The sequence below is a fragment of the Odontomachus brunneus genome, unplaced genomic scaffold (assembly GCF_010583005.1).
Source record: "Odontomachus brunneus isolate Ranch 3 - 2012 unplaced genomic scaffold, Obru_v1 Obru_scaffold_101, whole genome shotgun sequence".
NCBI lineage: Eukaryota > Metazoa > Arthropoda > Insecta > Hymenoptera > Formicidae > Odontomachus > Odontomachus brunneus.
The window spans coordinates 125,255-148,026 of record NW_022639551.1 but is presented as its reverse complement, the minus strand read 5'-3'; the positions used below and the strand labels follow the sequence as shown (position 1 = coordinate 148,026).

Below are 22,772 nucleotides of genomic sequence, written 5' to 3'. Positions count from 1 at the left end.
GGGGGGGGGGGGGGGGGGGGGGGGGGGGGTCGGGCCCCTCCGTCGAATGGAACTCCAGAGAATCGGTTTGTTTTGTGGATTAGGCTCGTGTTTTAGTCGCGGGCCGCGACGAATCGTGAAACGCGGTCCGGCGCACGTCGTCGCTTTTTCTCCTCGGCGACGAGAGGAGTGCCGTAAAGGGCTGCGGTCGAAATTGCCTCCATAAATGTTCAGCATAATCGAATTTGCGAGACAATCGACTCGCCGATCCAGAAATTAATCAAGCAGTTGTTTGCGATTTTACAGCATCCCTGGAGGGGGGAGGGACGTGTCACGCTGTCGATCAGTACAAGTTGGAGTGCGGGGACATTGATTGAGACATGAAAACTTGTGTTTTTACAGCGTTAAGGATTTATTATAAGAATAAATAATTAGTATATATATATATATTATCTGCGGGAGACTCTTACATAAGGTCTTAATGAAGACGTTTTAGTAACTTATATCGATGAATGCCTATCGTAGCAAGTAGTGGCTCTACTTATGACATGTCACTCGCACTGCATCTAATTGTCGACATCGCGCGATCCTTCCTACATATTTCTCCGATTCTCCCGGCGCGTGCCTCTCTCCCTCGGACCGATTTACTTTCCAAGCTTGTCCTCGATGATGACGTCAACTCATATTACAAGATCCTCGTTGTAACGAGATAAGGTTGAAGAAACCCAGGAATTCGTAACAAAATTCGTCGTTAATTAAGTCAGTTTGAGTACTTTCATGTTAAGTTAAAGTTTCTTGAGTATGACGAGCAGGTACGTTTTTTTAAGACATGCCGTTACATTATTGACTTTTATTAAAAGTACGTATATAAGTATACACATGCGCTAAGTATACAAAATTACAATAGTATTACATGGAAAAGATTGCGGAGGACAGAAAGAAAGAGAGAAAGAGAGAGAGAGAGAGTATTTACAACAGGATAATGTTTCTATATTTATATATATATCTATGTATATATATATGTATATATAGGGTATGTATAAAGGAAAGGAAAGGGTTCATTTGGACAAAGTGAGGAGAACAAGGTTAGTAACGTAGCTTTAGAGGTATACGAGCATCGTCGTTTTCGTCGTCTCTTAAGTCGGCAGAACTTAATTTATCCCGCGCGGGCGGAACGATCTTTTGGTTGAACGTAGACTCACGAAAGAATCTTGACGCATGTACACACCTGCCCCTCGTTGCGCTTCTGCTTACGCTACCTAACTGAGCTAACCGTAAATACATACACCGTGCGCGTCCCGCTCGCTTAACCGCTCGCTTAACGCGTCTCGTTTGCCCTTTCTTTGAGTCTGACAAACAGCAACGTTGCTCCGGCTTCGTCCCAGTTCCTACGAATGGACCGGAAAGAGAGCGAGATTCTCTCTCAAAGGAATGCAGCTTGTCGGAACGCGCGATTTCTTCATCTTTTCCGTTCTCCTGGTTACTTAATTCATTTATTATTAATAAGTCTGTTGATTTCCAAGTCGAACCGTTGAGGCAAATTTTCGTCACTGTTATTTTTTACGAAATCTGATATTTTCAGGAATTCGAAACACGTAATTAGACGATATTTTTTTGTGAAAGGGTTAGAGTGAACGGGAATATTCAACACTAGCGTGCCATAAGCGATCCATATTCGGCAAACGCTGAAACGACACTCCCTGTCGATCTCGATTGCGAGTCAGATCGCTCCGTGAAAAATGGAGCCTCGCAACGAAGCCGGGCAACATGACGTGACTCGTCGGCGAATAGACTAAATAAACAAACAATAACAACAATAATAAAAAATATTCTCTTCTTGCGACCGATGCGAGCACCGAGCTTCCTCGTCGTGCTGCTCGCGCGACAACTTGACGCCATTCACAATTTATGACACTGTTGCACCACGCGTGCAAGCGCATGGTAAAGTTGCGACGATCGTAATATCGTACAGGAAGACGAGAAAGAGCTTCTCTCTCTTCGAGGAGCCTTCCCTATTTCATTGGTTGTATTTTGGCACGGAGTTGAGTCACGCGCGCTTATCCTTCGCCCCGAAACGAAGTTACGCGCAGGATATTATTAATCTGTGAGGCGACAGTTTTGAATTTCGGAGAGTTCCACGAATGAGAAGAGGAGCGTCGGTGAGATTAACGATTCCCGGCACCAAGCGACGCGAAATTATTGCTCATCAATAATTGTACGACAAAGTTTCGTGACAGTGCCGAAGAAGTAAAAGCGAAAAAAGCATGGCGCGACCACGTTCAATAAATAAGCATAGACGACGCGAATGTCAGTCTTTCGTTCCTTTTTTGTCGTATAATTGCAAATTTCGACGGGTAATAATTTAGAAGTCCACGGAGGATACCGTCCAGCGGCTCCGTCCGTGATTAATCTTCTCATACGTCGTGACTCGTTCTCGTTTGAGCGTCTAGAGCGAATCGAAGTTGGATTCCCGATCGCTGGTCTGCAACAAATATTAATCAATAACAATCCCAACCTTGCAGTCGCGCCTTACAACTCAATCAATATCTAAAAAAATATTTGGTCTACTTTCTTGAAATTTCTTGAAGTAAAACTTCACTCGAAAAATATATATAGAATTATCATTGACTCACTCGAAATCGAGTGATTTTTTACTCATACAGAGTAGAATTCTTGATTTTGAATCGTTGAGTGAATATCTTCACTCAAAATTGAAGTAAATATTGCCACTCTACACTAGTTTTGAGTGAGATTCTACTCCAAGAGTTTCAGTTAGCTCTATAAGTCGCTCTAAGAAATTTAGAGAGTACTTTCTTGGAATGAAATTTTAATCGAGAAAAATAAAATTACCACACATCGACTCGAGTTCGAGTGATTTTTCACTCATATAGAGTCGAATTCCTGATTCCGAAACGTCGAATGAATAATTTCACTCGAATTAAAGAGTGAATCTGATTAGATTCCTAGATAAATAGAGAAGTGACATTGAGGGAAATTGTCTAATTGGCTAATTGATTCATGTAATTCAATGCTATATTGTTTTTTATCCTGGTGAACGAGTAAAAGTTAATGATACAGTAGATTATTAGACTCGTAGTTAACATTACAGAAGAATATTTGCTGCAGCTTGGTATAATCAAATGTAAACCTAAGTGATATATATAAGCAAGTAGCTATTAACCTTTGTTGCTGGCATTTTTTTACTAAAAAAGTGGTTTTATTTTCTCAAAAATTTGTCTATACAAGTAATATACACATGGTGTAGAATTTCGAGATTTGTACAGAGTCACAAAAACGGCTTTCCCGGCAATCTAAAGGTTAATTATGATAAGTATTTTTATTTATTATGACATAATTATTTTCATTTATATTAATTATGCCGTAAATACTTTTATTTATGTAAATTTTTATTCTGTTCTAACCTGCCTAGACTTTTGTCGGTTATATATTTTCTTTCAATAGAGCCAAGAACTAAATCCCACTGGCTAGATTTATCGAATAGCGAGAAATAAGACGACGGCTTTTCGATATATCGCACCTATTTTCAATGTCGCTTCTTTATTTATTTAGCACTCTAATGGCTTTATGCAGACTATAACTGTTAACTTATGCTGTAATCCGTAAGAAATTGATTAACAGTCGAATTATGCAAGAATAATTGACTGTGGCTGGTCAATTTCTTACGAATTACGGTATAAGTTAACAGTTATGGCTTGCGTAAACAAGTCATAAATCTGATGTGCTTCACCATTATAGAAACACATTGACTTTAATCGATGTCGGCTGAAACATTCGCTCGAATAAAGTTAAAATCCACTTTAAGCTTGAATGAAACAATCACTCTTGTGATTCCGATTGGCAGCAATAGCTTTGCTATAACTATAGCTTTTACTATAGTTTTGAGTGGAAATATTATCACATTACACTAGTTTTGAGTGAAATTCCACTCTTAGAGTTTAGAGAGCAAGTTTTCTTACCCTGTCCGGACTATACAGTGGCGGATGTTGCGCCGGAAGTCTCAATGTGCTGCCTAAATCCCGCTCGGCCATGGTGTGGCCTTCGCTGGCACTATCCCTGGTGTCTCTATTGTCTCTGGTATCTTTGACACTGTTTCTGCGCGCGGCGGCGACTTTCGTTGGTGGCTGAATCGTCGTTTCGCCGCAGGATCTCGCCAAAGTTGAACCAGCCTCACCCAAATCCAGTCTCAGCAGTTTCGTCGGAGCTTGAATGGTCGTTTCGCCGCACGATCGAGCCAAAGTCGAGTCGAAGTCGACTTGAAGATCTCCACCTCTCAGTACCTTCGTCGCTGCTTCCACAGTCGTCTCTCCGCAGGATCGCGCTAAAGTGGACTCCGCGTCTACTGTACGGGTTACTGTCGCCGACACCTGCCGATAATGATAGTTTCCTATCAGATTAGTCTCATTGATCAATATCAAAACTTCAAGATTCATTCGAATCTGATCCAATTATTCGCAGAGAATAAGTGGCATGCTTTCAATTATCTGGGAGGATTCAAATTTTCCAAAATACCAAACAGTTGAAACATCAATTTTGGATCTAAGTTTCGTAACAGGATTTGAAATTTTAACAATCCTTCGAGTATTTAACGATCATTAAATCGATATTTTCTCATTGCAGTTTAACGACTTAACCTAAGGCGATTGTTTTATTTATTTGATTTATTTTAAACAATTTTGTTATTAAATTGATAAGTTTTTATCTGTTTTTTTTTTAATTTAAATCCAAATTTGGGTCCGAATTCGGTTTTAATCTCAGTTAATCTCAGTTCTGAATTTGAATCTCTTCTTAAGGGGAGAACTTCATGTAACTGGTCAAAAAAATCGATTTTTTTTTACTTCAATCGAATCCTTGTTATGTGGAGAATATAATCCTAAAGTTTTAGAACCCATTTCGAAGTATTAATGGTACTACGGACACTTACATCTGCGCCGCGCGCAACTATAAGAGTCGCCCGGCGCGTCTTGGCCGGACCCCTCCCGTTTCTCGACTTAATCCCTCTTGCACAATAGACTTTAACGTTTCTCAGTGGCCGAGAGGTACTTGGGAGGGCATACATAGAATGCTAATGAGAGTCTGAATGCAATGATCTGGCAACTAGCTCCCAAACACTTACATGCTGGCACTTAAATAATAGAAATAGCTGCTTATATTGCTGCTAGCATATTTAATGAAGGCTATTCTGCAATGCTAAAAATGATGGATGTTTTAAAACTTAAAATTGGCCAGCAATGTGCAAAATTTACGTCGATTTATAGGACAGTAAGCGATTGAACAGACAGGAGCGCCAAGCTCGTAACAGCAAAAAAGAGACTCGAATAGCTCATAAACAGAAAAAAATTGTAAAAAACCAATTTTTCGAAGAAACGGAGGGCTATTGTATGGAGGTGGAATTGCAGAATAGTCGAAAAGAACCGTGAGTTTTCAAAAACTGTTATTTATTTGCTTTGTCAACTTTAGAATCTTTTCAGAATTACTTTTTGCAACTTGCGTATATTTTTTGCGTACATCATAGCTCAAAAACTATTCAACCAATTGCGTTGTGCTTATCCGTGCATGTACATTATTACTTTTGTAATAGAATGAACCTAAATGTTATTAATATTTATTTATTTAAACAACATTTCTCAAACAATTAAAATGAAAATTTTCCGTAAAATTCGAACCTTTTCTTTCGAAGTCGTTTATTTTCACTAAATTTCCATTTTTTTTTAAATAAATTTAGATTCATTTCATGTGGTTTTTATAAAAAAAAAAATCTTATAGGATTTTTGTTGTAAAATTAAAATTGAGACCGCTAGAGTGTACGCAAGTTTACCTTGGCAAAAATGAGGTCTCCGACATCGACCTTCATTAACCATCAAAATATCCATTACTATTGCTCAAACCAAAAATTTTCTAGTTCTTTAAGTGTGCATTTAAATATACTAAAAGTTTCAAAAAGATTCATCGAATAGCTTTTTTGTTTTTAATTCCTAAAGACTGCCTATTTTTCGGTTCATTTACATGGAGTTCTCCCCTTAATTTGCCTGAATTTGTATCCGAATAATTCGGTTTTGAGTTCTTGGATCGGAACCGATTTGGAATATCCGGATAGCCAGATATTCGAATACTTGGGAGTCCTAGTCATTATTTCTTCGACAAGCGACAAAGAGCGAGCCATACCTGAAAACCGGCGCTCACGAGAGCGCCCGTGGGCGTCACCGGGCTCCGCGCACCCTGCAGATCGGCTTCCTTGCAGTCCTTCGCGCTGCATATACTCTGCTTTCTGTTTGCCGGAGAATGCGTGCCATTGTCGAGGTAACTGATGAGCTTGTGCTCCTCAGCGGCGAAGGTGCTCATGCCGCCTTTGTAATTTTGCGGTGACTGCGGTGCCGATCGGTACTTTGCTCGTGGTATCATCACTGTCAACGAGCGATCGCGTTGATCGTCGTTCATTGGTATCGCTGTGGGCACGTCAGGTTTACGGGAAATTGAGTGGATTCATTTGTGAGAAATTTTTTTCAAATAGTAAACATAGTACATATAGTACATAGTAAACATAGTAAATATAGTACATAGTAAAAATATACGATCAAATATAGTACATAGTAAAAAAACTTTTTGGTCTACTTCTATTATTTGTTTGACGCACCAAAATCAGTGCTTAGTTTTTACTAGCATTGTTTAAAACTTTGTGTTTCTACCACGTATCACGTTGAATCATTAAATCTTATTCGAGTTATAAGAGGAGAGTGTCGCTCGCACAGTGGAAGAAGAAAGTGAGAGTACTTACCAGCAGCTGGTATCATGGTGGCTTTTCTCGGCGGATGACGAGGTTTCCCACTGATCTTGCGAATCGGTCTCTTATTTGTCGGCGGCAACGGTGCTATCATCTGCGGCGGCGGCGGCAACACGTGCGGTACATGATGCGGTATCGCCAAGTCAGTGACGCTACCTTCGCTGCTGGTGTCGCCGCCGGTCCCGGGGATCATTGCTCGTCTGTCGCCGGTCTTTCGGTCGCGTCCCGGATGGCGGAAGCACGCCATTCCCATACAAACTGCCAAAAGGCCTAGTAGGATCGCTCCGGCTGTCACCAGAGCTATCAGCAGGACTGTCAAAAAATGAAAACGTTTGGAAAAGATCAAGTCAAGCAACGGCTCTTATTAGTCTTTCATTCTTACTGCTCGTTTACCAGCAGAGTCTTCAATATTTTTCTTTGTTTGAAAGTGTTTCTGGGATTCTTGCTCTTTATGTCATTTGAATTCTCCATTACGATTCAATCGCAAAAGCGTCCTGCTTCACGATGCTATTCTCACCTTTGAGATTAACCTGGCAACGTTGACCGCTGTGCCAGGGGAAGCACTCGCACACCTCCTGACCGAAGGAGTTGGTGACGCAATGACCCTTGTTGTTGCAGCCGGCGCATCCCAAGGGTGCTTGCGAGCACATTCTTCCAGGATATGCCGGATTTTCCGACAAATCAGCCCAACCTTCTCTGCAAGAACACTGGTATGATCCTCGTAAGTTGAAGCATGCCGCGTGAGGCGAACAGTCGTGATATGGACCGCCCTCCTTGGAAGCGCACTCGTCGAAATCAACCGCTTCGATCTAGATGAAATTTGAGAATGAGATGTCGATAAATAAATCTTTGGTAATCTGTATATATCTGTACACATAGGCAAATTACTAAACTCATTTTGTACAAGTGAGCTCTTAGTAATTTACTGTTCAATCGCAATTATGATGAAATATTGATTGTTTTTTTCATTCGCAATACAATAAGGGAGACTAGTTGGCTATGTGCTTTGTTTATATATTTATCATAAGACAATGGAAACGAAATTATAAAATATTTTTTTCTAGAATATAAATATTTTTCCCATTTCATAAAAATCAGAAAAATAATTATAATTAAAAAATATAAAAAATGATTTAAGAGCAGTCAAATATATATTTTTGAACGTCTCGAAATATTGTATTAATATTGTAAGTGAATAAACTTAGTCACTTAGTTACTAAGTGACGTGTTATTAGTTAAAATGAAATTTTTTGCAAATGTATGACATACTGTTTTAAATAATGAAAGTGATTTTTATTTATAAAATGATTGAAATTGAACACATGGACGGACAAGATAAAGTCGATCGAGTGTTTAAGGGCCGACAGAGAGCTATAGAGACCTCTCGCAAAAATTCCGGAACTATTAATCAGAATATATTTTATACTTGGTCTTCTTTATTTTGAATTTATAGTCAACTTGATTTTAAGATAAGATGATCACGTTGCAGCATGTTCATATTTCGGTTATTTTAGAAGAAAATACGCGGTTCATAGGATCGTTAAGGATATAAAAATATAGGAGTCTCTGTCAAGTTTGTACAATCAAATACAACAGTTAGTTGTCTGAGAAGTTGTAACTTCAAAATTCTAGAAAAGTGCCATCCAATCCCACTCTCCAATATCTGTCCATAGGTTTTTATTGCATCAATTTTTTTGTATATGATTAAATATTTAAACTTTCCTCCTTGTGGAGCTATACTGATTTATTCGTTAACTTACCAGGTCGAGGTTCTTCGAGGCGTACACCTCCGTGCCGCCTAAACTGTAATTGCTGCCGACTAAATATTTCCTCAGGATCTCCTTGAGTCTGGTCTCGTTGGCGTTATCACTGAGCTGTACGTGGAACTCGACTTTCGTGGGATCGGAGGTGAATCCGGCGATCTTCAGTCCTCTGTACACGTCCCGCAGATCGCTCTGCATCAGAGTTCTGTCCAATGCGTCCTTCGTTGGAACCGCCAAGCGTTTATACATTGTCGAGGTGGAGTCGTTCAGAGCAGTGTCGTACGCCACGGACTCATGGCCGATGCGGTCCAAACCGACGCGTAGAGTATACGTGTAAGTCGCTAGAAATTTGTTTCACGTTAACGCTCAGAGCAATTAATTTTCCAGTTATCTAAAAGACTTCAGGCGTGACTGCGTATCCAGAAACTTACGCTTGCAAGGGCGATCTGGGAACATCCTCGCGAATCCTGGCCGACACACGCATCTCATCTCGGTCCCTACTTCGGCGCATATCTCGGACTTGGACGATTTACATTCTGGTGTACACTGATTAGCAACGGGTGCAAGGGGTACCACTGGGGCGCCTAAAACTCCACCCGCGAGCACTCTATGCACTTCGTTACCAGCTGGATCTTGTTCATCGCGAGAGACCTCTTCTCCGTATTCAGCCTCCACCTGAAATCCAAATGGAACGTATTCATTTATGTCAAATGCATTTCTTGTAATTATTTTGGGTTTTTTCCCGAAGATAAAAATAAGAGATATTAGTAAATAAAAAATGTCTCTGTCTCATGGTCTCAATAGTTCGTTACTCCAAATGTTCGGAGGTCGAATAGAGAATAAATTGTTAAAAATAATGACTTTCATTTGGGAAAAAAATATTCTAGATGATCGTTTATGCAAAAAATATAAACAACTTCTTTTGAATTAAATATGGAGATATATATGTAATGTATTTTTTGAATACTATAAATATTTCAAGAGATGCAGGAATGGAGGCAGTGCAGAAATGAAGGTGGTGGAAGTAAATCAAAGATAGAGATTATAGATAAAGATTCGAGATGGAGAGAGAGTGGAAAAGAGCAAGTGGAAATTGAAGAAGGAAGGAGAAAAGGAAGAGGAAAGACGATAGCAATAAATGTTAGCTTTTTTTATATTTTTTGATCTTATGTTTGTTAATATTACGTATTATAGTTCATATCAATAGCACGATCTAAATGACGCGTGTCTATGTTACTTTAGTAATGAAAAAATAGAAAGAAAGTAACGACGGTAACGACGTCAGTCCTGGTCTACAATAGCTGGGATTTGTCTTAAATCTTAAGAACTGGCCAATCACAGTTGATTATTCTCCTCACACTTGACTGTGATTGGTCAATTTTTAATGCTTAAGTTACTTATTGTAGACCGGGACTTACAAGTAACGCGTTACTTCCCAACTCTAGCATTTTATGAATTCGCACCTCTTCCGCGCCAGGCGCTGGTGGTTTTTGGTCGCTCATCACGACGAATATAGAGTCATTGTCCTCTGCGTTGTCATATGATGACGGAATCCTGGTGACGATCGATTGCAAGATCGTCGAAGTCACCGTAGAAACGACGCTTGTCGGACGCAGCAGCGTCTCGGTCACCGTTTCTACTGTCGTGGTGGTGATCGTATGCGTGAGCAGAAGAGTTCTTGTTGTCGGCGGCGAACCCAACACTGACGTCTTCGTCCTTGTCACCGTCGACGTCACGAATCGCGTCACCTAGTTTGCGAATATTAATTGATAAGTTAATAAGGAGAAGTGGAAAAAGTGATAGATAGAAATGGAAGAGAACTAGTAAGCTTCCAGGAACGTAATTGACAACATCGAAATGACAGGATTACCTCTTTAGGCTTCGTTCGTACAGTGGCGTTAGACCCGTCTGCGGCAACAGCGCTGTTTGTAGTTTTCATGACATTGTTTGTAAACTGAATGGTCGAATCGGTAGTCTTGGAGGTCGCCTTATTGTCTGGCATCGGCAACACCGTGCTGGTCACTTTGGTGATCGAACTATCAACTCTGGTAACGATTATAGGCTGCTCTTGGCTCATCGTTTTGTTCGCCGCAGCACTGTATTGGGTCGTTTGTGGTTTTTGCGTCTTGGTCATGTCTACTTTCGATACAGTCGAATGTTGTTGCTTCTTCTGATTCGTTTCCGCGATGGATGTTAATGATTCGGTAGGTTCCATTTTTATGGTGGACGGTGGGACGCTCTCGTAACTGGATTCTAAGAATATCGGGTGCTCTGGCCGTTTGACAGGGTTCGGAGGAATGTCCATCATATACGTCCTCGTAGGATTGACGTCATGATGGATCGTCGACGATCTGCTCGGCTGAATGTGATCTACTTGAGGTGTTCGCAGTTTCGTTGGTATTACCATATTTATCGGCGATGTCGATGTCGTCTGAATGGAGATCCTGAAACACAAGTAGTGCTTTCGTCATTAAGAGCCGATTTTTCAACAGTAATTTAAACTGTGTTCAAATACATTAAATATATTGTTAAAAGCCAACTTAAACTCAAGACCAAGTTTAAATAGCAATTGAAAAATCGACCCTAAGAGTATCAGTGCGTTTATACGAGTGATAAAGGTCTAGACTTCGAGAAGTAACAGTCAGTATACCTGGACACTGGCTTTGTGTCGAAAGGCCGCACGGTGTAGATGCTGACGTGTTCAGTCATTCGTGTTTCCACAGGTCTGAGAATTTCGGGCACGTCGACCACGACTGGGAGGTCGACAGTTCCGTGAATAATCGGTATCTTGGATTCAATGTCTTGCACCACTGGAATATGAGACGTTGCGACCGCTGTGGCTATCTGTATAGAGCCAGAAACCGCGACAGCTGGTCTCACGGTAGCGATCTCGAGCGGCCGAGACGTTGTCAATATCGGCGGTGGTACCATGTCCTAAAGTGAAATGAATCTTGATAAAAATAGCGCTATTCGATACAATGGGAACTTTGGTGTAATTCGACGTTGAAGTTTGAATCGATTCTTCAAACTCTACTTAAAGATTTAAAATATTAAAATTCCTAATAAAACTAATTTTGTAAGATTCGGTGAAATTAATATCAGTATCTTTATTAATTTAAATATCTTTATTAAAGATTCAACACTCCTACTTTCGAATTTGCGAAAGGAAAAATATTCAGACGTACGAAAATTTACACTTCGAAATATTGTTACTCAAACTTATGCCTCAAAGTTTTGGAATTTGCAAAGCTTCAAAGAACTGAAACTTCAGATATAATTTATAATCCTAAATCTTACCAAACTGTCCACGTTGCTCTCGTATTAAAAATCAATATTTTATACTCAAATTATTCATGAACTTTAGAAAACCTTGATATCTTCAAAGTCTCACCTGCGACAGCAGTTCCACGAGGAACGGTTTCGTGAGCGACGGTCTCGGACTGGGTGGCACCATACTCGTGCTGGGTGGAGGAGGCGCGACCGTGGTGATCGACTCTTTCAGAGGCACATACTTCGGCGGCTTCAGGCCGGTCGTCTCCTCGGTCGTCACTAAAACGAATCGATCTTCTATCGGCACATGAGTAGTGGTGATATCCACCGGTGGTGGCGACAATCCGACTACATCGCTTGACGGCGGTGGTGGAGGTTTGAGACCCTCTTGCTCGTCTTTGTTGGCCTGATTTGACCCAACGTTCAAGGGTGGTGGCATCATGTTCCTAGAAGGAACGTTCATTTCCTTAATATTAATTGGCCTCGTCTTAAGCTCGTCCTTCTTGTTCTGCGACTCTGAGGAGGCAAAGCTGGTTTGATACGCCGTGTCCAGAGCCTCGTCGTTCTTTTTGTTGTGCGACAGATTGTTCTTCGTAACCAACATGCTGGGGGGTCTCTCAGTCTGCGTCTTGCTGTCTACTTCTTCACCCGTTGCCTCAACCGGCATGGAAAACTTGATGCCTGGACGACCGTGTGCGTCCATACCCGGTGTGCCGCTTGAGACAATCACCGGCCCTGGCACTTGAGGTTTCGGCTTCGTTAAGATATGAGGATACTCTGGATGCACTCTCGTGTACGTTCCATGCTCTGGACGAACGACGAGGACTGGTCGATTATTTCCAATTGACGTCGGACGAGGTGCGGTACTGTTCTTATACTCAGTTGGTTTCACGCTGGTCTGAGCAATATGGGAATCATGTCCAGCTGGTATTTTCTGTGGAGACTTTATGATGTCTGGAAATACCATACCCACGTTCCAGTTTTGGAGATCGTGACTCGTCTTCTGTTCGTGATCCAATGTCTGATTGACGAAAGTCTCTGCGATGTTCGGCTTGACGTCTCCTGGACGTTTTACGACATAATCAGGTCTGACTTCCAATTTAATCGGCGGTTTCGTCAATATTTCCGATTTGTGATACAGAACAGGTCTCGAATCAGGTCGGACCGGTCTAAGATACGGTCTTCCCGGTCTGTCCACTTCAGCGCCGAACTGAGGTATAATTGCGGGTGGCTTTAGATCGATAGTATCATCACGCTTCGGCGAACTTGCTGTCGTGAGTTGGCCGTCTTGCGGCTTTCGGATCAACGTTGACGTATACTCGTGATGAGGAGCGGGTATACCGTGAACGATTTCATAATCAGGCTTGCCTTCCTTTTGTTTGTAGCCATAAGGAACGGCCGGGTCTACATGACCGTTGTAAACACCAAAAGGCTTGCCCTGCACCACAGGCAATTCATAGGGCCTCGTGCTATAGAGATCAGCACCGTGTGATCCTGGCAATATCGGCTTACCATTATATCCGAAAGTCACACTTTGTTCTTGTGCAACTTCCAACGGCTTACCTACCACCGTATTAATGGAAACTACTGTTCCATACGGAGATTGTGAATTCAGAGTCTGATTGATGCTATGAGAATACAAAGGATTCGACACGTCCTTTTTATTTTGATTATCGACCTCTTGGCTTTTGTTGCCTTGTTTATTGTAATAATTCTGATAATTGACATATTCCGAAGCATCAATGGCGGAATCCGGTAACGACTGCTGTGTCTGCGTATGAGTCTGCCATTTATCAGGTTGGTCTTTTGGAATCTGCTGCGGTTTTGCGGCTACCTGAGGGTTCTTGTTGTCTTCCGACGTTGGTTTTGGATACGAAGGGTTGTGATATTCTATCGTTCCAGTCGGGGGAATACGATTGTTCTGTTCGATTGGAGAATGCGGTGTTGCGAAGTTATTCACACCTGCGTTCTCTGAATAAATATGGGGAGGTCTTTCCTGATGGTCGACTTGAAGGGTGAACAGTTTAGGCGGCATCCTAGTAGGTTCTTGATGAGAGTGAGGATTCATCGGCGGCCGATGTGCTAAGGGAAAAGTGTTTTGTGTCTTCGCCGGGAGTCTCTGTGGTCCAGAGTACGTTGGTTTTCGGGCTGGTGGATATCCAGTGGGTCGTTCCACAAAGACATGTCTGTCCAGAGGACGGTCAGACGTCGGTCTCAGTATGGGTCGCGGTCTTGGTCGGTTGTTCAGTGCGAATCTAACCGGCTTCTTGTCGGATTTCCAACTAGTGCCTAATGTTATCTCGTTACCAGAATCCGGCTTGCCAAGGAATATATACCGATGCGGAACTTCGCTCGAGGAGACTTCCGTGCGCCTCGGTGGAGCTGGCTCCAGCGGGTTTTGGCCTTTCGAGAAATGGCCGCGCACCGGCGGCTGATGAGCCGAATGCACGTGAGAATGAATAGGTGGGTGTGAAGCAGATTGCGGCCGAATGTTGACTGTCTCCGGTTTGTGATGCACGAGAATCTCGGTGTGAACGTGGCCTTGGCTGGAGCTTCCAGACTCGTCAGGACGTTTGATCAGATGCACTTCCGACGGTCTTTTATCGGGTCGTAATAGAGGAGTCTCTGGAGTTTCCTGTGGCCTTCCGTAATCCCGTACGGGTGACAATGGAATGGCGTGTGGACGACCAGATAAGCCTGGTTTTGATGAAGCAGGCTTGAAGCTAATAGGTGACGATGGAGGTGGCGAGGGAGGTACCATGTAGTCAGCTGGATCTTTCTCGCTTGAGTATTGAGGCAAGTTTTGGACCTAAATGGATATACGTACCAAATAGAATTCGTGTTACTTTTATATTTGAAGGTACAGATGCTGGTATCGTGCCTACCTTTTGTATACCGACGAAACTTGGCCCAACTTCAGGTTCCGGATAGGGCGAAGGGTCGTCGAAATATTGTCCGCTTATGTGAGGTTCGCTGGTGTCCCCAAAAATCAGTGCTTGCGTGCCTCCTTGAGGAATTACGACGTTAGCTACTTGGCTAGGTTGGATATTGACTAACAGAGGCTGTCCCGTGGATCTGTCGATGACGTGCGGGACTTGATGAACTATTGGTCGAGTTGGAATTGGTTTTGACTCTGAAGTCTGGATGACGATAGAAGTATCCGGCAGCAGAGGATCTTTCTGCGCCCATAATGGTCGTTTCTGTTCTTCGGACGGCAATATAGTCGGACGAGGTTTCTCGATCGGTTTCTCTGAGTGAATCTTCAAAAAAATATCGTAATATATGTTCATATTTATTAGGTTGATGCAAAACATTTACTATCATTAAATTCTTGCAAGAAATTTGTATAAAAAGAAAATAGAAAGTTCTCGTTAGATGTTTAAAAAATCTTGAATCGATATTGTCCGTTTTATCTGTAAAAATTACACTAGTCAATAAGCAATTTGTCATGTGGAATTTTTAATGTGTTTCTTATGTATTTTTATAAGTGAAATCCGAAAATGAATTCAGAATTTTTCCATTACCTACTTTTCTTTTTTTATGACAGTCATCTGAACTTTAATATATTGTATATAAGACATTTCACGCAATTCGCAATTCAATTCAAAATTTTTTTTATAACAAATTATTACCAGTATTAAGTATTTTCCATAAAAAGTTCCTCCACTTGAATAATATATTTATCTATTTCTTAAGTTTAATAATTTTCCTCCAATTAGATACAAGATCTGATAAAAATTCTTTTGTTTTTAAAGAAAGTACAAGTTAAATACAGCAAAAAGTTACTAGCTACATTTTAAATTATTATAAATAAGCCATGTCTGTATATATATAAAGAAAATAAATTATAATATATATAAAGAAAATAAATTTTCTTGAAAGTTAAAAATCACATTATTAGAAAAATATACTAAAATATACTAATAAAATATATTAATACACTATATACTATATAGATATAATACATACAATATGATCCAAGTGAGAAAAGTTTTTTTTGTAGACCAATGTTATTAATTCTTTAAAATTGAATAAATCTTTTATATATTTTTTTACTTTTATGCTTTTTAAATGTACATATTTTTACTTTTTTATTCTTTAAATGCACATATTTTTATCTTTTTGAATGTACAAAAAATATATATAAAAAGAAACTCACTTCATCGTATATCGTTGGTGACGGAGGTGGTGTCAAGGGATCTTTGGCGCTCCAAGGTCTTCTGTATTTTTCTGAATTCCATTCTGGAATCTTATGGCTCAGATTAGGATTCGCGTATTGCTCCACGTTCGGTCTGTCGGGTGGCTTCAGCAAGGGGTCGTTCGCCAGTATATCCTGCTTCGATCCCATTCTTTTAGGAGGTGACGATTGAACAGGATGCAACTTCTGGGGTTGCTTAGCTGTCGGGTTATTTGCGTCCAGAGGAATGGAAACCGGCACCTTCAGATGTTCCTCATAAACCTGATGCGCTGGCAAGATCTGTATCTGCGGGCCTTGGATGGTCGGTTGAGCTTGCACGTCTTCGGGATCGTTTTCGAGGACCTCCAGCACAGGATGTACCGGAATATTCGGCACGGGTAAAGGAGGAGGTTTCATGCCGTCCTTCAAATATGTTTGTGGTGGTCTCGGCGCCATTTTGCCGGGCTTGCCTATAATGACATCGCTGTTCGCGGTGATCACCTCGCCGGGAGAGATCGGTATGCCATCGGCAAGGCTGCTGGTCACTTTGTGACGCGTTTCGGCAATGTAATTGTGATTGAGATTCACTAGATGAGCGGCTAAAGGAATAAAACACTTTTAGAAAGTCGGAAACGAAAAAAAACGCATTGAAAACTTAACGACGATCTCGGGAGAAAAAGAAAGAGTTACCTATATTTTGACTTTCGGCAGTCTCGATGTCACCGTCAGCGAATTCCGCAACCGGTATGTAAATCGGCGCTCTCTGTGTGGTGACCTCTTGGGTCTCCGCGAGAGGCGCGGTATCGTTTCGACGAGTAGCTGTGGCGGTCTTCCCTTGCAGCAATCCCGCCATCGCCGTGATCACCGGTCCTAGGGCGGACAAGCTGTTAATTCCCAGCGAACCGAGACCGAGGAGATTGCCGACTTGGAGATCGCTCCCGGCCTGAGAACTGGGCCGTTTGTTTTGCGCCTCGTCGCTCGATAGCGCAGCGCTATTATTGTCCTGTACGAAAAAGTTCTATGAAATGTGAGCATTTGCACGAGACAATACGTACAATTGGATGTACTCCATTAGAAACACGAAGCCTTAACACGAGAAGCCTCAACGTTCCGTTCGAGAAGTAACATAAAGAAGACATGCCTGCTTGGTCAAATCCGCCGGTTTCACGTTGAAAGCCCCGCTCGCCGACGACGTGTTCGTCGACGTTGTAGCCGTCGTGCTCGCGGAAGTCTTCTCGTCTTTCTTGATTTCCGGGAAAGAAGTCGCTTCCGGCATATTCGTGGTCGTGGTCGGGTCGATCTGGTCCTCCTCGTCGAAAAAGATGATCGTCGAGCCCGTGACGACGTTCTTCACCGGGTCGGAGTGGTGCGCCGTCGTCAGCAGAGCATTCATGTAACCGGCGTCCAACAGACTCGGCGCAATCGATTCCGTCACAACGTTTTCAACGATATGCGAGCGAGACGTCACGGTCGTCGACGTTTCGCCGTCTGGACCAGCCTAACGAGAGAATAGGAAGAAATTTTCAAACATGCAGACAGACAATTTTCATTGAATAATACAGCGTATTAATAACATAAACCAGGGCTATTTGGCTACTGGAAAAATCGATTATTTTTACTGTTCTTTAATAGATTTCAGAATCGAGCAAGCAGGGGTTTCAAAACTATTTTTGACATATTTAAAAATCTTGTTTGCTTAATTTTGTAGCTTATTAGAAGGTAGAAATAACCGGTTTATTTCAAATTACCCCGTTAACCAACTAGCTCTTATCTCCCTTTACTTACAAGACTTTTGTATGGTGCAACTGGGATCTGCTCATACTAAAGCCAGATTTATACGGAGAAAATATATTGTAGTAAAAATTAGAGTTATATTTCTTTTTACAATCTTTATGTAAAACTGAACTTAATGAAATTGTAATATAAATTATTATATTAATAGTAAATTTTACAATCTACTTGGTATACGATAAAAACATTCAATTACAATAATTTTATAATAAAAAGTTAAATGAGAATTTTTAAACAAATATACATGTCCAGCGCAACGCGTGTTCTCTCGTGTGCAGATAAAACTCGTTAAACTTAATGAATAAATTCTCTAACATTTGGCAAACAACTACATGAATTTTCAAGATATTAAGATCAAAGTATTAATGTTTGGACACTAATAACAATAGTATCTAACTTCAGACGTTCTTATTATTTTGCTTTTTGAATATAAACATTTAGATTTTTAACGTACAGAATATAAATCTATTCAATACGTATGTATATATTACTGTATATTGAAAATTCAAATATTCGTCTTTAAACACTAAAATAATAACAATAATAAAGATAGAATATATGTCACACTTCTGAACAATGATGGACAGTTGTAACAGTGCTGATTGTGTTCCATTGATTCTTATCATTTGCAAAGGAACTGTTTACACAAATAAATTTGTTGAATTGATTAATGGCTGAAGGAAGAATTTCTGGTGAACTAATTCATTTTTATAAATAAAAAATTCTGTTTTTTCAATCATCTTTGTGTGGTTTGTCAGGTTAATTCAAACTTTTTTCTTTCTACTATTAAAGCAATATATGAGACATACGAAAGATGTAATTCAATATAGAATTTTCTCACATGCGTTGCGAAAAAGTTCCACGCTTCTACATACGGTTATATTTTTGCTCTCTGAATTTCCCATACTTTCTTAAAATTTTTTCTATATTATAAATATATCCTGGTTAGACGAGGATTTCTATTGTGATATTTCTTCGGCTAATGGATGTTTATATAATCGAGGAAAATTCTCTGCGTGCGCACGTAGCGCGCGATTAACGTGTAGTCGAAAGTCCCTGCGATTACCTGCAGTAATGTCGTGAAGTACGTGAAGGTGGTGAGGTACGTTTTTGTGGCGAAGATCTGTATAGGTTCCGGCGTAGGATTAATCGGCGCCGTCCTCGTGGTTGTTTTCCGTACCGGCACTTTCTCCAGCACCACGTCGGTCGACGTGGCCACGTTCGTGCGCACCACCGTGCTGCCTTTCTCCAAAAATGTGTTGAAGTAGGTGTACGTGATGAAATACGTCTTCGTGATATCCGTCATGCTGCCGTCGGTATTATCCAAGGCGGTCAAAGTGGTCGTGACGCTGGTCGGTCGCGGCGGAGGTGCCGATTCTGTCACTATTAACTAGAGAAATAATAACAAATGAGGAAAAATGCATGTAATATTGCAGCGGAGTACGTAATGAGTAGAAGCGGGCTAACCTGAGTGATCGTGTCGCTGACCGTCTCCACTTTTGTCCGACCTTCTTCCATAAACGTCTTCTCTAACACTCTGGTGCTGAGATACGTATTGGTTTCCGGTCGCGGGGCTTCTGACGGCTCGAGAATCATGTCTAGGTAATGTTGCGGTGCGGTAACCGTGTTTGTTATGACTTTCGTGCTACTTTCTAACGCGTCATTCGCGTCCGGGTGGTCGGTGTTCAAAGTCAAATACGTGTAGGTAGTTTTGAATACTTCGGTGCGCAGAGTCGGTGACGCCTCCAGGGTCACGGCTGCCGTCTCGGAGCCGGGCTTCCTGTGCCGCTCCTCCGTCGCTGTGTTTGCCACCACCTGGGAGAAAAAAAATGTTTATTATCGATAACGAGCTATATCTTTTAAATAATTCGGATCACAAAGGCTTTTAAATATTCAGTTAACAATCAAGTACGTAGGTACAGGCCAGGCCAGGAAATTTTGAATTTTGCTGTAAACTCTAAATCTATACAGGTGATCCCGAAGCTTTCTGGCATCCTAAAACCAAATCCGTTGCCCAAACTGCGCTATCATACGTTATATTTTCAAAATATTCTAACTTAAAAATGCCAAGAACATTTTTTGTCATTTTTATATTAGAATAAGTTTAAATCGAGAAGTAGAGATAATTTAGCCAACAAGTTTGAGTTTAGTATGGAAAACTCTACTAAAATCGATAGTTATATTTAATAAATTAGAAACCAAATACTTCATATACCTATAAACTTTTATAGACTATATAAACTTAGAGACTATATAGACTTCATAATCTATAATTTTATTATCTATATAATTTTATTACCTATAACTTTTGTAGACTATATAAACTTTTATAGACCTATATAAACTTTTTGTATCCTTTAACGCACGTTGGTAGCTATACTTCCCGAAACGTTTAAAATGTTCATTTATATAACAAAATAAAATATCTAAAATTATACTTATTTATTTATTGAAGTTTTATCGAAATAGTATCGAATCACATATACACAGTTACTAAAATGTATATAAAATGTGTATTGCAGTATACCAGTGTACCGTCGTACTGCAAAGAGTTAAAGGTTACAAAATGTTTAGCTGATATGTATGCAGTATTTATTATATTTATTGAATGTAAAAAATGATTTTAATATATTTTTTCGTTCTAAATTTAAATATGTTCGCCAAATCACTTTTTGTTTCACTTATTTATGTTTAAAAATGATAAAAATGTCTTTTTTGACATAATTAAATTAGAATCTTGGAAACCTGATGGAATATTTTTGACAGCGCATTTGATTTCAGCGTACCAAGAATTTTCAGGATCAGTTACAACAGTCTAGGAATCAAAATTGATGTCGGCCTGTGTTATTAAAGCCAATATTTAGATGCAGTTTCCTATTAAATAGGAAAAATTATATTAATAAAAAATTTGTCCGATGAAACCTTTCGCAAACATTTCAATTGAAATTTGGATCAATATGATAAACGCGCTTATAATGAGGAAATAAATGGCACACTCAGACAATTGCGGACTCTATGCACTTGATTAGATTCTTTTAAATACGCTTCCGTGATCGTTGTTCACGCGATAAAAGTTGGCATGCTCGTCTTCGAATTATAAGATGCCATTAAATACAATTAGACTATGTCTCTAATTATGAATTACTAATATCATTATTAATAATTAATATCAATATATTTTAGTGGCAAGCACGTAAGATCTCGTGGCGTTTGATGTTGGAAAAGTGTAGACGTGTGTTTGCGTAAACACCTGCTGCTCCGTGGAGACGGTAGTCGTTCCATCCTTGGTGATCGTGCTAAGATACGTGAAAGTTGTTGTGCAAGTCTTCGTGACAAACTCGTTCGGCTTATCCTGCGGGAGGAGCATGACCACTGCGTCCGACAAGGTGAGGGTAGGTTGAGGATTCGAGTTCTCCCATCGTAGAGCCGGAGTCGGCCCGGCGACGATCACTTCCACGCCGTTTGACATTACGCGGGTCGCTAAGTTGAACCTGCGTCCCTCTTCTTCATCCTTCGCCTCGTACTCTCCTGTTGTTATAATTATATAAAGTAACGTCATAGAATATATTTTGTACGCGATGTCCCAGAATTACTGTACGATACTGCAATTAACTCGTAGATATTTCAATGATACTCGTGTTTAAACATATTTTAATTTAACCATAGAATTATCGCAACTCTCACAAAGTGAATCAGTAAAAGAAGTATTTCATTGATAAGCAGTGAGTATTCACTGATCTTATGTATGCGTTTGCAAACTGCATCAACAATCGGACAATAACTACTATTGATTGATTCTTTCAGCGAAATTTTACTGAATGCAATGCCATATTTATAACTGAACCAGTTAAAAGCATTTCAGTGAAGAATACACTAATATGTAAATACTAATATGTAAATACACTAATTGTACTTTTTATTATTAGTTCAATAATCAGTACCTGTACGATAAATAGATATATCGTTATCGGGACACGCGTATTAAATAAATAAATAAGGTACTGATGTTCTCTCCAACGAGACTCGGCGGGTTGAAGGTCGCGCGACCTCCGGGACAGAATTACGCGCAAATATGCAACTCAATCGAGATCGTAACACAGAAACTTACCTATCATCAGTGTTGCACAGACGATCAAGTGTCTACATTAATATATATATAGGACCAAAGAAAGAAATCATATATTCAGATTATACAATTGCAAATACGATAAATTTTTACAGAGAAGAGATCAAATTATGTATACAGGGTGTCCCAGATCACCTTCACAATCTCTCGTGAGAACGTAGAGCGGATTGAGATGAATGCAAAAGTCCTATATCATTTTGCGATATTCGCAATAATAGTCAAGATATTGATTAAAAAAAGATTGGTAAATGATCGTGCGCGATATGGTAGATGAGCTGCAATGGCGCCGTCTACCGCTGTATACTTTTACATTAAGTCCAACTAAACAAAAAAGTTCTCTACCATTTAGCAAATGACAACATAGATTTTCAGATATTAATCAAAGAAAATTGTCAAGATTGTGTACCACAATGCAAAAATTTCTTTAATTAATATCTGAAAATCTATATGATTATTTGCAAAATGATAGATGACTTTTTGTTCGATTTGACTTAATGTGTAAGTATACAACGGCAGACGACGCCACTGCAGCTCATCTACCATATCGCGCGTGATTATTCATCAATTTTTTTAAATTAATATCTTGAGATTTAATGCGAATATCGCAAAATAATATTAGACTCCTGTGTTCATCTCAATCCGCTCTTCACAAGGGATTGTGAAGATGATCTGGGACATCCTGTATACGTAAATAACATACGGCGAAATTAATACTTTCATATGTATATATCCTATAGAGTAGAGAGAGACGCAAATTTAAATATGTACAGCGTCACATCTGGTCATATACAATATGTACATTTCATACAGAGTCGTAATATACAGAAAACAATTTAGAATACCAAAAGCCAATTAACACAGTATTTG

At 40.1% G+C, this 22,772-nt stretch overlaps 1 protein-coding gene across 1 annotated transcript in view; it reads right to left on the bottom strand.

Moving 5' to 3' along the window:
- Window positions 1–367: 367 nt before the first annotated feature.
- The window catches only part of LOC116848842, a 137,985-nt gene continuing 115,580 nt past the window's right edge, over window positions 368–22,772 (bottom strand). Inside the window, exons 5-22 of the mRNA XM_032825365.1 lie at window positions 21,030–21,307; window positions 19,247–19,594; window positions 18,846–19,169; window positions 17,130–17,486; window positions 16,679–16,991; window positions 15,971–16,587; window positions 14,697–15,071; window positions 11,933–14,620; window positions 11,192–11,475; window positions 10,412–10,985; window positions 10,005–10,289; window positions 8,973–9,216; window positions 8,539–8,882; window positions 7,296–7,587; window positions 6,773–7,090; window positions 6,163–6,443; window positions 3,957–4,364; window positions 368–2,461 (exon numbers count right to left, since the gene is read on the bottom strand). Of these exons, the coding sequence (XP_032681256.1) occupies window positions 2,426–2,461; window positions 3,957–4,364; window positions 6,163–6,443; window positions 6,773–7,090; window positions 7,296–7,587; window positions 8,539–8,882; window positions 8,973–9,216; window positions 10,005–10,289; window positions 10,412–10,985; window positions 11,192–11,475; window positions 11,933–14,620; window positions 14,697–15,071; window positions 15,971–16,587; window positions 16,679–16,991; window positions 17,130–17,486; window positions 18,846–19,169; window positions 19,247–19,594; window positions 21,030–21,307 (8,366 nt within the window). The 3' untranslated portion in view covers window positions 368–2,425. The remainder of the gene's footprint in view (window positions 2,462–3,956; window positions 4,365–6,162; window positions 6,444–6,772; window positions 7,091–7,295; window positions 7,588–8,538; window positions 8,883–8,972; window positions 9,217–10,004; window positions 10,290–10,411; window positions 10,986–11,191; window positions 11,476–11,932; window positions 14,621–14,696; window positions 15,072–15,970; window positions 16,588–16,678; window positions 16,992–17,129; window positions 17,487–18,845; window positions 19,170–19,246; window positions 19,595–21,029; window positions 21,308–22,772) is intronic.